This window comes from Danio aesculapii, chromosome 3 (genome assembly GCF_903798145.1).
Source record: "Danio aesculapii chromosome 3, fDanAes4.1, whole genome shotgun sequence".
NCBI lineage: Eukaryota > Metazoa > Chordata > Actinopteri > Cypriniformes > Danionidae > Danio > Danio aesculapii.
The window spans coordinates 29,257,352-29,271,670 of record NC_079437.1 but is presented as its reverse complement, the minus strand read 5'-3'; the positions used below and the strand labels follow the sequence as shown (position 1 = coordinate 29,271,670).

General features: G+C 37.4%; 1 protein-coding gene across 2 annotated transcripts in view; it reads left to right on the top strand.

Moving 5' to 3' along the window:
- The first annotated feature begins 772 nt into the window (after positions 1-772).
- ppfia3 (PTPRF interacting protein alpha 3) overlaps positions 773-14,319 on the top strand; it is an 82,871-nt gene continuing 69,324 nt past the window's right edge. For both annotated transcript variants that reach the window (XM_056453584.1, XM_056453583.1), the window contains exons 1-2: positions 773-935; positions 4,389-5,393. In XM_056453584.1, the coding sequence (XP_056309559.1) occupies positions 5,061-5,393 (333 nt within the window). In that variant the 5' untranslated portion in view covers positions 773-935; positions 4,389-5,060. The remainder of the gene's footprint in view (positions 936-4,388; positions 5,394-14,319) is intronic.

Sequence of the window (14,319 nt, the reverse complement as noted above, 5' to 3'; positions counted from 1 at the left end):
TGAATGAGTGTGTATGGATATTTTCCAGTGATGGGTTGCAGCTGGAAGGGCATCCGCTGTGTAAAACATATGCTGGATAAGTTGGCGGTTCATTCTGCTGTGGCGACCCCGGATTAATAAAGGGACTAAGCTGAAAAGAAAATGAATGAATGAATAAATAAATAAATAAATACTTTTCAAGTGTATACTTAGAAATCAAGTATGACGAAAAAATATTTGAATGCTAAATTGAGTGATTTGTGTTACAGTAAAATATTCAGATGGACAGAGATATTTAAAAAAATTAGTTTTAATTAAAACATCCAGACTAAACTACCTTTTAAAACCCAGCAAATGCCGCACTTCAGTGATGATGCAATGAGACGCTGAAAAATGATGTGATAATTGCTAACAAGTGCGGATGGTTTGTGAGGCGCAGTACCTAAAGCAGCCGATAGAGGGAGTGGATGTGGCGACACATGTGGACCGACTGCTCAAGTTTTCAGTGGTACCCAACGCTGACCGTTGGCAGTCTTCTCCAAGAATGCTACTGTCCTAAAATAACACGTATTTCCTATGTAGAAAAGAAAATACCATGCTGGGGCGTGTCATTTACAGGTATGATGACACGCGGGAACAGTAGCCCTAGCAACAGCTCGTGTTTGTGGTGAAGCAGGCGGGAGTGTTTCTTTAAGAGCCAGCACCTTTACATCGGGAGGGAGGGGGAGAGAGAGAGAGGGAGAGAGATAGAGAGAGAGAGACTGGGATTGCCAATGGTTAGGTGTAACGTTTGCTCGCTCGGTGCCGTCGTTACATGTGTGAGGAAGAGGGAAAGGGGGGAGGCTGATAACTGGGCGAATTCGGCACCCGAAAGCGCTGCGCTCCGATGGGGTCGACGGGGATGAAATGATGATGATGATGATGATGTCTAGCGTTTACTCTCGACGATGACAACGGTGAGCGGTGCATATTTCAGCATCGCATGTATTTTCTTATATATGTGCATGTTTGTGTGTGTGAGTGTGTGTGTGTGTGTGATATCGCCCAGCTGTGGAGATGAGGAGGGGGATGGAGGACTTGGGAGGAGGGGGGCGAGGCGAAAGGATGCGAGGAAGAGGATAAAATAGCAACATTTGGAGAAATGACACGATGCGTTGTTCATTCGACCAGTTCAAATGTAACCGTTTCTTTCGATGGCACGTCCAGTCGCGTATCTGCAGGAGAGAAACGGTACATATATATGGTGGTGGAGCGAGGAATACGTCAACACATATAGGCTACATCCAGGCGAATCGCGAACGGGTGCTTATTTTTATCGTTCCCGTCAAAACGTTCACGTTAGTAGGGGAATAAACAAGATCAGCGGCATCCAATCACGCACGGGTTCACTTTAAACGACACCCGTTTCTTCCTTCTTGCGTTTAGACAACGTCCATGGGCGCACAAAAAAGCGCTGCCCGGCTACATGGTCGTTACACACCATGAATTTCATTTCCGTGTATCATGCGCATCCATTAGCCTCATGACTAATAGGCTCTACAAAGCCGTATTTAGGGGAGCAAATAAGCGAATTAGCGATAAAAGCGGCGCGGTGTGGTGTTTGCAAACGGCTGCTGTCTATATTGAAGGGAATTTAGGTGTGTGTCGGAGAGAGAGAGAGAGGGAGGGAGGCAGAGAGACGGATGGACGGACAGACAGATAGGCAGACAAAACAAATGGAATTGGGTGTTGATTTGAATGCTCTGCATGACAGTCGCGGAAACGATGTTACATTGTGTTCATTCTCCTCGACGTCGTTAACATTCAAGACAGCGAGTATTTAGCACGATTTGTGGCCTGTGTGAGGAATCACTGCCTCTATTGATCCTTCCAAATTCCTCTGTGTCGACATTCACTGGAACAGGACGCTCTTTCATGCTCTTCCCAGATTTCTGTGAGGGGGAAACCCGATGGTTTCAATGTTATTTTTAGTTTGATGCTCCCCAATGTGTCTGCCACCATCTAGTGCTGACTCCTGTGTCGAAGAACCGGGTGATTTCACTCCTAACTACATGTCTCTCACTCAATGCATTTACATGCACAGGAATATTCTGATGTTAATCAGAATGATTGCCAATTTAGTTGTTATGTAAGGGTTGTGTGAACACATTTAATGTCAAAACAAGATTAATCCAGATTTTTGATTTCTAGAAATGTGAAGTAGTTTACTTGAACTCTTAAAGTAATGTTTTCAGTATCAGATTTTGCGAGTTCGTAGGTTTTTGAGATCTAAAAAGAACGATTTCACAAGTTTTGTGTGTGTTTTTATAGCAAATTGTCACAACTGAAACAAATAATGCCGTATGTTTTAAGAAAAGCTGTCACAAAATCATTTTAGGATGCAGATATTTTAACAAATGTCCCCGCAAAATCTTGGAGGGACTATTTTTTGTTGTTGTTTTTTTTTGCTATTTTGTCATATTTGGTTACACAAAGAACCTTTCAGTGAACTGTTCTTAAAAGAATCACTTAGTGAATCACATTTCTTAGTGACCTAAGCAACTTTTTTTCCAGTAATGGGATGTAAATATTCCATGGATATTACTGGTTCTTCATGGAAGCATCACAGTTGTTTTTGAGTGTTAATGGGATAGTTCACCTAAAACTGAAATTTCTGTCATCATTTACTCACCCTTCAGTTTTTCCAAATCTGATTAACTTTCTTTCTTCTTTTGAACATAATTAAGACACTTTAAAGAAAGCAATATAACCATTGCATTCATAATATTTGTTGTTTGTCTACTATGGAAGTCAGTGGTTACATGTTTTCAACTTTCTTCAAAATATCTACTTACTGTATGTGTTTAACAGAAGAAAGAAACTCATAAAGGTTTAAAGTCACTTGAGAGTGAGTGAGTAAATACTGAGCGCATTTTATTTTTAGGTGAACTACACATTTAAGTGGACATTATAATTGTAATGGAATTGTAGTGGAATTTTCATGTCATTTAGAATATTTACTGACTAAACCTTCATTTTTATTTGTCTACCACATGCAAGCTTTTGGGATTTTTAGATACAAGCTGCTCAAAAGAATGTTGAGACATTGGAGACATTGATTTTTCTTAATGAAGATGTTATTAAATGAAAAGAAACATCATGCCCTAAATTTATTAGAGTCTCATGACCTACATTTACAGCTTTGTGTTATTGTGATATGAATGATATTTCCTGAGCTTATAAATAAGGTATATGCAAAGCGTTTTTTCATATACCCATATACTTCCGGTGAGTGGTTAATGGGACTTTTTCAATTTAATACAGTTCCTTTTACAGCATCAATGTTATAATGTGATTAAAATATAATCAGTTAAATAGACTTCAGCATTCATTTAGTTGTTGAAGCTTAAACCGACATTTAAAGCTGTTTACTCGCACGCGCCTGTCAGGATCAGCAGGCTAGCGCAGAAACGCCATTGGAAATAATGGAGTAAAATAAATTTAAATACTTTAAAGACATGGCGTGGGAAAATGTAATTTAATGCAGTGCTTCTTGTACATTCTGAGACCCACTTTATAGCGTATATATCATTTAGGCAGTGAAGATCGTTGATTTTTAGAGAAAAACAGACCTTAAACGTGCCGATTTTGTAACCGCATAGAGTTCAAAGGAAGCATTTGACGCAGGTTACTGACAAATTAAAAGTCCTTCTGCATATACCCTATTTCATTTGAAAATTACTGTAATTCATCATACACAGTAAATAGCACAAACAAACAGAACGATTTGCATATCTTGTTTATTCAGAATTAACCGATTAAATATGTTAGAAATAAATATGTCAAAACTCTGAGGCACATTTAAATCTGTTTTCAGAAGAAAGGATTTACCAGAATATGGGCCTTAATCAGAAAGTTATGTGCATGTAAATGTTACAGCTGTCAAGATGGGCGTATTACATTTAAGCATTAGAGTTCTTTTTAATTTAGTGTTTATATTAGGATTTATAATCGCACTATGTTTGAAAGATTTAGCATTTAAAGATTATTTAAATGACAGCTGATGGTAACCCACCACCATGTCTTAGTCACAAATGTTGCATTTAATATCTGCATGAAAAGCATGTTTTTGCAGTTTTTCTGTCAACTCTTGCTGTCTGAATCCTTTTTGATTTTGTTTACTTCTTATTTTCTTGTCTTGTCTGTCCTATTTGTGTCATGTCATCCTCCAAAATGATCAATAAAGGCTTTATTGTAATAATAAAAAAGTCTTAATACTTTGAAACTAAGCATCAGATTTACATTTCAAGTCAAGTTAACTTGATTCAACTGTGATTTTACTGGATTTGATAGTCTATAACGCTTGATTTCTTCTCACCCAGCTTTGACCATATGTGGTAATGTCAACTCTCCTTTATTTCCCTCTCCAGCTCTCCTTTACTTGAAGTTCGAACCCATTGGGTAGAAGACTCTCCTCCATGCCCACCCTTCCTTTTACCCAATCCAATCCCTGCGACCCTGCGACTTTCCCCACCTACTTTCTCCTGCCACTCTTGTCCCACCTGAAACCACACCCTGCTGCTCCACCCAAACGCACCCAAGCCAAGGATTTTGAACAGCACATACTAAGAGCCAATCAGGAGCCTTGAAGCCATTCAGGAAATAGCAACACAACTCATGAATCTACCTGAGCACTGAGGGGGGAAAAAAATAACGAAAAAGGATAATGAACTCGCCAAGAAGACAACTGGAAGTACGTGTCCAGCTTTGAAGAAGAGCACAGCGATTAGGAGATTCCAGAGGGTGAAAACAAACTGATACTTACTGAGAGACAAGAAATAGAGGAAAACTAAACAACTGCATGCATAATATCCGCAATACTCTACACAACACAACATTACAGACTGTTACCTCACAACTGCACCACTCGAAAAACATATGAATGACAAGTTGTTTATCTGTTTGCCGTAGACTCTCAGGCACGCAAAAAAAACCACGGTCCCACACTGTGATCCTCGCAAATTCCTCTTTGCGGACTTGTAGGGCCAACGCACACACACACTAGCAGATAACACACACTCGCACCTGTTCACGGCCTCAAGATGATGTGCGAGGTGATGCCCACCATCTCTGAGGACGGGCGGGGTGGTGCTGGAGGTGGCCCGTCCTCTCCTGCTGGAGGTGGTGGGGGAATGGGGGGCGGTGCAGGGGGCATGGGTGGTGGCTATGGTGGCAGGGAGGCCCGCGGCGGAGATGAAGGAGGGAGCACTGGAAACCTGGAGTCTCTGATGGTGAACATGCTGACGGAGAGAGAGCGGCTGCTGGAGAGTCTCCGAGAGACCCAGGAGAGTCTCGGCACGGCACAGCTACGTCTGCGAGAGCTGGGTCACGAGAAGGACTCGCTACAGAGGCAACTCTCCATCGCACTGCCACAGGTACGCTTTGGGGATTCGGCATGCATGTGTGTTTAAAAAGCTTTTTAGAAATATTTGTGGGTATTTGTATGATGTGGACTTTGTGTTCATGTGCCATGGGAAGACTGCTGGTGATTATTACCACCTTGGCTATGGAGTATCGTGCTTTGAAAGAATATTCATGGTTCAATGAAGGTTACATGTGCTGTAAAAAACCAAAAAGTTAAGACAACTCAAATCATTTGAGGAAACCATTTGCATCAGACCATTTAAGTTCAAAAACTAATCCTAACGAGTACTGTGAACTTAATCTACTTGAGTAAACGAAGGATTTGAGCACAGTAAAACCCAATAAATGAAGAGAACTCAAACCAATTGAGTACTGTAAAACTCAATAAGTTAAGGCAACTCAAACCGTATGAGGAAACCGATTGCTACAAACCATTTGAGTTAAAAAGCTAATCTATAGGAGTACTGTGAACTTACTATATTTAAGGTGAAGTAATGAGGTATTCAGTTGAATCATTACTTTCAGCACTGAGTTCAAAACTCTTTTCAAATGAGTAGAATTAGCTTTCGGTCAACTTTGAGTTAACTGCACTCATTTCCTTTAATAAAGTTGACTGTTGGGTTTTACAGTGTGTTAGGTCAAATGATAGGGGAAGACATAGATCTGGATACAAATCCCCTTCTGGCAATTGTTGGGTTGGCAGTAGATGCTAACCTTTCAGTAATGGTCCGAAAAGCTTTAGCTTTTATAACTTTACTAGCAAGATGTCTCATCCTTTTAAAGTGGAAACACGCACTTTCTGCACCCTCTTTTGATGCATGGATAAAAGAAGTGTTTACTTGCATTAAATAGGAAAAAATTAACCACATTCTAGTTCCTTAAAGACTTTTGACAAAGTGTGGTGCCCTTTTTTAGATTATATGCTGGCTAACCATTTAATTCTTAAGCTGAGCATTAATATATGAATACATAATTTATTTATACAAAATTTATTATTCGTTTCTTTTACTTAATTATTTTTGCTTAGGATTTTCAATGGGAAGTTGTAGGCTGTTGAGGGAGGGAAGGAAGTGTTTATTTGGGGTAGTGTTAGCAACAACATGGAATGATAATTAGAAAATTAATGTTGCGATTGACATTCCATGTAGAAACCTAATAAAATAAATTTAGTTTGTGGGCAATTTTTTTCTTTTTTTTAAATAAAATGATTCTGTTCATCAAGGCAGCATTTATTAAATGTAAAAAAATGGTTAAATTGTTTAATATTTAATAAAATATTAAATAACGGCTTTCTTATTGTATGAACCTTATGAAATTTTTTACTTCAGTCATTATTGCTTTTGTTACTATTACCTCACATGATACTTGTTTTAAGATTATTTTATTGTTAAAAAGGGTGCCAAATACATGTAAGTATCTCATATACTCAAAACTCAAATAATTCTTTAGAATACATTCAGATGTACTTGCCACAGATGTTGCTCATTACTTCACTATCATCCTGGCGACCTCTTTGCCATAATGAATATAGTGCGAATAATAATCACTTAATAATCAATAATCTGCGTAAAGTTTTATTCAGTTTTACAACTTTGTTGCCCTGACTGTACAACAACTCACTTTAAAGTGATAGTTTCCACCAAAAATGAAAATGTACACATTATTTACTAGTGGCTCTAAACCTTTATGATTTTATCAGAAGTAAGCAACTCAAACAGGTTTGGAACAAGTAAAGAGTGAATAAATGATGAAAGAATTTTGGTTGAACTACCCCTTCAAGAAATGAGATGATCAAAAAGGCAATGACAATGAGCATTTTTGTGTGATTTCAACTTATTTTTTTAAGTTATTTGAGATTCATGAGGAGACTTGATGTCTTGTTAATGTAATGAAAGTTGAATTATATTAAAATATAATATTTAAGGCAGCAATTATTTTTTTACAGCTAATAAAAGTTTGAACAGGATGGTTGATACAAGTAATTTGTATTTGAAGTAAAAAGTGTTTCACATTTCAAATTTTCTTTAAATTGGCCCATTTCTTTTTCCATTGTAAGTTAGCTGGGTTTCCACCACTCTGCTTTAATGCACAGTTGGATGAAAAACGAGTGATGGAAATGGAAAATGTAGAAAAATGTAATGGTTTTAGACTTGTGCTTAAAAGGGTTAATGTGAATAATGGGTGATGGAAATGTGTTTTGCTAAGTACGTTTTGATATAACGAACATTACATCCATGTAACTAATCAGCTGCCTACATTATGCTTGCCTTGTTTACTGTTGGTTGCTTGGTTACCAATCCCACAATCAACCACTCTTAACAATGTGATGGAAACACACCTAATTCTAATTTGGGATTTTTCCCTTTTGCACAAACTTTGAATAGATTCATGTTAGGATTGTGACAGATGTTTTTGAGATTTGTTTTACTAGTAATCCCAAGTATGCGAAAAATGTTGTCAAATGAGCTTAATGAGGAGGTAATTTACAGTGGATAAGATAGATTTTAATCACACTTAAGTAGAAATAGAAACATTTTGAAATTAGTGCAACATGACTACACAAAGCAGGGAAAATGGTTTTTAAAACCAATAATGTACCATTTGGGGGGAACACAAAAATACACAACTTCAATCTGTAAGATTAACCACAGCCCTGAAATGTCAAAGGTTTTATCGGATGCAAGAAAATTCATCATTTTAGGTAATGCTTTCACAGAGTAGTATGCCTTGTTCATTTATTCACACATACCACCAATATTTAAACAGTACAAAGCTGGTTGAAAATTGTCAGACTTATCCTTCAACTTGTTTGTGGCATAGAATGTTCCTTTAAGGATGTCTTGCACTGAATAGTCTGTATGGGAAAACAGGTCATTGAGATGAAGCTCGTCTTCAGGAAGGATGAGCCAGAGAAGTGATGATGTCACATACAGACGCATGAAAATAATCCAGAAAGAGATGGTCAGAACTAAGCCTTGCTGCTTTGTATTTTTTCCCTTTGTCTGAAGTCAGCAGTCTACATTTATACCTGTCTGATTTGGCTTACATTCAAGCTAATCTGTATCTTTCAGGCTAGCTGTGGGCTGTTCTGGTCTCTTTTTTTTGCATTGGGTCTTGAACTGTTTTGTCTGTGATCTATTTCAAGGCATTCTACGTATCTTTTTGAGATGATCTGGTTATCAGCAATTCTGTGACCTGTTTTACATGTCGGAATGCTACTTTTGATTATTGAATAGTGTAATCCTTTGGCAGTGCTGTTTGATTTGAGAGATTTTGTCAAAGGATGAGTTTGAATACTTTAATGACATTATAGAAGCTTTACGTGAGCTTGGACTATGCATAAATAGATTCTGTGTTGCCATTGTATGGTCAGAAAAGTATTAAAATAAAATTAAATACATAATCTTGAATAGCAATTCACAAAAAACTCTACTTCACATTCACAAAAATGTCATGCTTTTATATTCACAAGCAGATCGTTGAATCTGCATTTGTAAAATCTTCATTATCATCTTGTAAGATTCCACTCTATCAGCCCAACGACGGAATGGTCAAAGGTTAAATTCGTGTCTTTTTAGTGCTTCTGAAAAGAGTTTTGTTATTTATTAGAATTTATTTATATTTGTTTTTAACTCCGAGTTCAATCTGACTCCAACTTTAAGTGACTGTCAAATTTAGACTGTATTTCTAATTAGGAATGGGTCACTTTTGTCGTTCATGAATCAATTTATAGTTTTGAAATTTTATTGGGTCTGATATTCTTAATTGTACGTTCATTAGGGACCAAAACGCCGCTTAGAGTTCCACGCCTCGGGATTGCGTTTCTTCTCACAGACATTACCTCAAAACTCTGAAGTTAGTCAGAGGATGTAGGGTTAACTAATACTTAAATAGTCTGGTTGCCTCCTGCTCACCCATACTAAACGAGTAGTTAATTTAGTCATTTCCATACAACTTGCTAATATGAATGATCAAATAAGCACAGATTCCACATAATCTACTGGATACAATGAATGTGGACTCTAGAATTAATCAAAAAGGTTAACATTTATTTTCCAGAGACAGGTGTATCATGTACAGATTCAAACAATAAAAGCCAATTCAGAAGTAAATGCACAACATCAATTACTCAAAGATAAATCTAAGAGTATAGATGGAAATCCAAATTATACATAGTGAGTTTGAGAGCTCTTCACTACAGGCCGGTCTGGATACAGACTTACGACAATGGCCAAGACATTTTGATCTTCTCTTTAAAAACCCTAGGAGAGCAATGAATGGTTGTATTGTTAAAGTTAACCAGTGACTTAAAGATTTGTCATCTGTAGGGATTTAACCAAAAATTATAGTATAAGATAGTATACAAAACCTTGTTACCAGTCACACCTGAGTATTTATCAATACCAGAGGAAAAGGAAAGTTCAGTAAAGAGGGCAAAAAGGTGTCAAAGTCTATCCTCGGCCCTTTTCTTCAGACTCTAGAGTTATTGTTGCTTTATTGCATGGCACATTTAAGTCTGAGTAAAATCCATCCCTATAATCTCAACTAAAAGGAAACATCTCTTCTCTGCAGTACGTGTTTTATGAAAGAGTTACTATGTAAAGCTTGGAGTTACACAGTGAAAACATTAAAAACCAACAAATATGATCAGGTTGGTCATTTAAATTGCTTATGACCTATTGTCATTCTTTCTACCTGTTTGCCATATCATACGTAGTTTTTCAATAAACATTTCTTGGGGTCCAAAAGTCAAAGAATGGGTAAAAATATGAAGCTGTCGATATTAAAATATACGAAAGAATAAGAGATTGTACTAAATTGTATTATATTTGAAATTTTAAAAATGTAGATTGAAGGATAGTTGAATAGTATAAAAAAATTTAACGTCAATTTACGAGTTCGCACTTACAGATGTTTGAAGAATAAAGAATATTTGGCATGCTGTCCAGGGAGAGGGCTCTGAGCTCGGAAAAGACACCCCAACTCATGTTATTCCCCTTGTCGGGAAAGGAAGAGAGGTTGGGTTCCACGTGTAGTGTCTAGCCTGGCCCCAGATCACTCTCCCTAGGTAGATAGTGTTTTAGAGGTGAGGTGTCATGGTGGTGGAGGGATGCTGAAGTCGTGAGATAATGTAGGTAGGACTAGTTTGGTATTTATGAGGGTTTGGTCTAATGCTGATTGGATAATAGAATGATTGTCAATGATGTGTTAGAATTGTTGAAACATCTGCGCATGCTCCTCCTGAAATTAGTTTATAAAAGATCACTTAGTATAAGGGCTGCATTGTAATCTTTTATGTTTTACGATCTACATTTTTTGGGGTGTAAACAATTGGGTCACATTACTATGCATCTACATGCCAACTAATTCTCAATAGATGATAAGTAGACTGTTAGGTTGGGGTTAAGGGTTATGGTTAGTGTAAGTTAACATGTACTTGCAAATTTTCTTATAGTCAGTTAAATGTCTGTTGAAGGAGCAGCATCAACAGACATTTAACAGTATTGGCAGACAGTTTACTAATACTCAAATGGACCATCAAAATATAGTGTTACCAATTATTGTTATGCCTTCTGATGTAGGCAAATTTTTTAAAACAAGCTGTATTGTTTGGTGCCTTTTCATCTTTGACCCATATAGTGACAACTACTTTAATTTGTAAGAAATCTACATTGTATGTTACCAGATTTAAGGAGTTGCTCCTAATATCCCAAACCCTCTAGACAGCCTAGTAGGGCTGAACAATATATTGATATCACAATGTGTGTATCCACAATAATTACATCACAGAATTTGATTATTTATTAGATTAAAAGATAAACATATCATTATATTTCATTTTCACGTTATTGTATAAAATAATTTCTACAGTGATGATGACCGTGTTATTTTACGTAATTTTTGTACTTGAATATTGTTATGCTGTGTTCACACCAGACGCGGCAAACACGAATAATCACGTTATTCGCGTGTAAATAGACGCGTGAACATTTTGAGTTTACTCACTTCATTCGCACGTCAAATTCACTTCTCAATAGATGTGGATTCGCATCATGGGCGGGGCTTTTGTCTGCCCGGTGACTCTAGCCTCTTGTTAAATGGCTAACATGGATTTTATTAAGAGAGTAGCTGTGCTTCATGCGCTTTATGAAGGCTGAAAAACAGCGTGTAGTTACGATATGCGCGTTAAGCGTCAAATGTGCAAAACACTTAACTCATGCCACTTCATGCGCGCAAATTGCGTCATCGCGCCACCTCATTCGCTCGAATCACATCGCAGGATGTCTATTCGCGTTTGCATTGACTTAACATGTAAATCACTTGCGCTTGACAGTTCATCCGCCGTCTGGTGTGAACGCAGCATCAGACTCCCCAGAAAACCATAAAGGACTGCTTATCTAACATTCATTTTTGCTCAAATTTTTTATCTAATTTAACGAAATCTTTTTAAATAGCACTATTTAAATCATCCAGTGAAATTATATTTATATCGCAACATTTATCGCAGAAAAACGAATATTACAATGTCACATTTTTACAATATCTTGCATCCCTACCGCCTATATAGAGATGAGCAAACTCAATCCAACCATAACCAAACACAACTGCCCAAAGCTTTTTCTAGTGATCTTGAAGGCGCTGATTAGCATGTTTGATTAGTGTTGGAGCAAAACTCTGCAGAACACCGGCCCTCAAGGACCAAGTTTGCCCATTCCTGATGTAGAAGATAAATACTTGTTGTCCTTCATTTAAAATGGGGATTTTTTAGGAAATGGTTGCATTGTTATACAAGTATTTTTCATTTCACTACAGCTTTACTTCTCTTCCATAAATGCACATTATACTCAAGAGACACAACATGATACTACTTGAGTCACGAAGTTGAACACAGCCGTGTTATGATTGACTGCACTGCTAAAAATACTTTTCTTCATCAGTACTTTCGTTTCGGAGAATGTATAAATATTATTACCTTACATTTCTCAACCCATTACCAAGCATCTTTCCGGTTTTCAGCAAAAATTGAAGACGTTGTTTCTTATTTTTGTTACGTTTGTGTTGGAATTTAGAATGAGAAGGTGTTTTGACATTTAAATTGTATCATAAAGTAAACATATATTGGTTTAACAATGTTTAGAAGACAAAAATACTAATTAAAGACATAATTTTTGCAGTCTGAAGAGAATGTGCTCATATAATTGTATTTGTGAATCAAAGCCTGTCAGAACAACCACATTTTCAAGTCGACCCACATTCGTGTGACAGTTTACAGATGCAGAATCAACAATAAATTATTAAACGGAAGAACACTAAGCAATTTGTCAACATATTTGCATATATTTATGAATTCGATTTTGTTCATGTGAATTAGGTATTGATGTATCGCTTTTGTATAGTATCCTATGTATGCTAATTAAAGATAAATGTCTGTGGCACTAGAAACATTCTGGAACTGACTACTAGCGACATGTGGCTTGAAATAATAGGTATCACGGAGACCCATTTTCTAAGAGAATGACTGGATATTTAGGAGGCCACAGAGAGGAGGAGAATCAATACCTGTCTCTCTTTCTCACTCACTCACACACGCATGCAAACACTGTGAAATGAGCACACGCATTCAGATACATTAAGTAGAGTTCAGGACATCAGCACTGGGCGTATATGGGAGGAAAGCGAAACAAGGAAGAGACAAAAGCTGGAAAAGAGGATGCGTAGCCATTGTTGGGGTCTTTTGTGTTCGTGGAAGCGTAGCAGGAACTTGAATGAGGAAGAGAAATAAGGCAGGACATTATCACGCAATTGTGTTTGGCATACTTGTGCCAAACATAATTCTAGTCCAATCTCAGCAAGGTACATTTCCAGAATGCCAAAGTCCTATGGGCCCACTGAGTTACCATCTGTGTACCACTATACCACTCCTAAGCTTAGCCCCCCACTCCTCCTTCTCCTCCTTTCCTCTCCTCCTCCTTGCTCCAGCTTCTTCTGTCCCCTATTTTTGCTTGTTGGCAGAAAGTGAGGCAGATATAGACTGGTTGGAGACATGACCTAGCAAACGCATGCTGGAAGAGAAATGTGATTGGCTGATTTGAGTGGTAAAGTCTAGATCGGATTTGCGGCCGGTCGGATATGCGATATGCACATTAATATAGCAGCATTTTTTATGACACTGTAAAAAAATAATTACTATTTTTACAGTACTGTGATGGTTGGGTTTAGGGTTGGTATGGGGGTAGGCGTTAAAAATAGATTTTATTGGGTAATTTAATAGATAACATGAATAATACTCTGTATAACGTTTTTTTTTCTGTTACTGTGATGGTTGGGTTTAGGGTTGGGGTAGGGGTAGGCGTTAATAAAATACAATAAATGGGAAATTTAATAAATGATAGAAATAATTCTCATTAATTTCAGGCCGCAAACGTATCCGATCTAGCAACAACCGATTTGAGTTCGTAAGGTACATGCGACGTGATTGGTGGAGAATTGGTAAAGGCCTTTTGATCGGGGTTTGATTTGCTTCTTCGCAGAGAAAATGCGATTACTTAGTAAACGTTGGTCTTTTGTTTATGTCTAAAGAGCTGCTGACTTGATTGAGCTATTGAGCTAGGATTTGATTCACTTTTAGCTTAAAGGAGTAGTTCACCCAAAACTGATAATGATCGTTTATTCATCCTCAAGCCTTACTCTGTGTTTATGATTCATTTCTGTCAGACGAACACAGTCGGAGTAGTTTTACAATGTTTCCTGGTTCTTCCATTCTGTATAATGGTGTTGAATAATGCCTTTTTTATGAAGTTTCCAAATGCACATGAATCCATCTTTGACCAAATGCGCGACTGACATTTACGATGTATGACACATGACGTAAAATGCAGTCATTGTAGATGTTCTGGCAATAGAAGCATCTTGTGGGAGCCACTTATCACTAAGGCT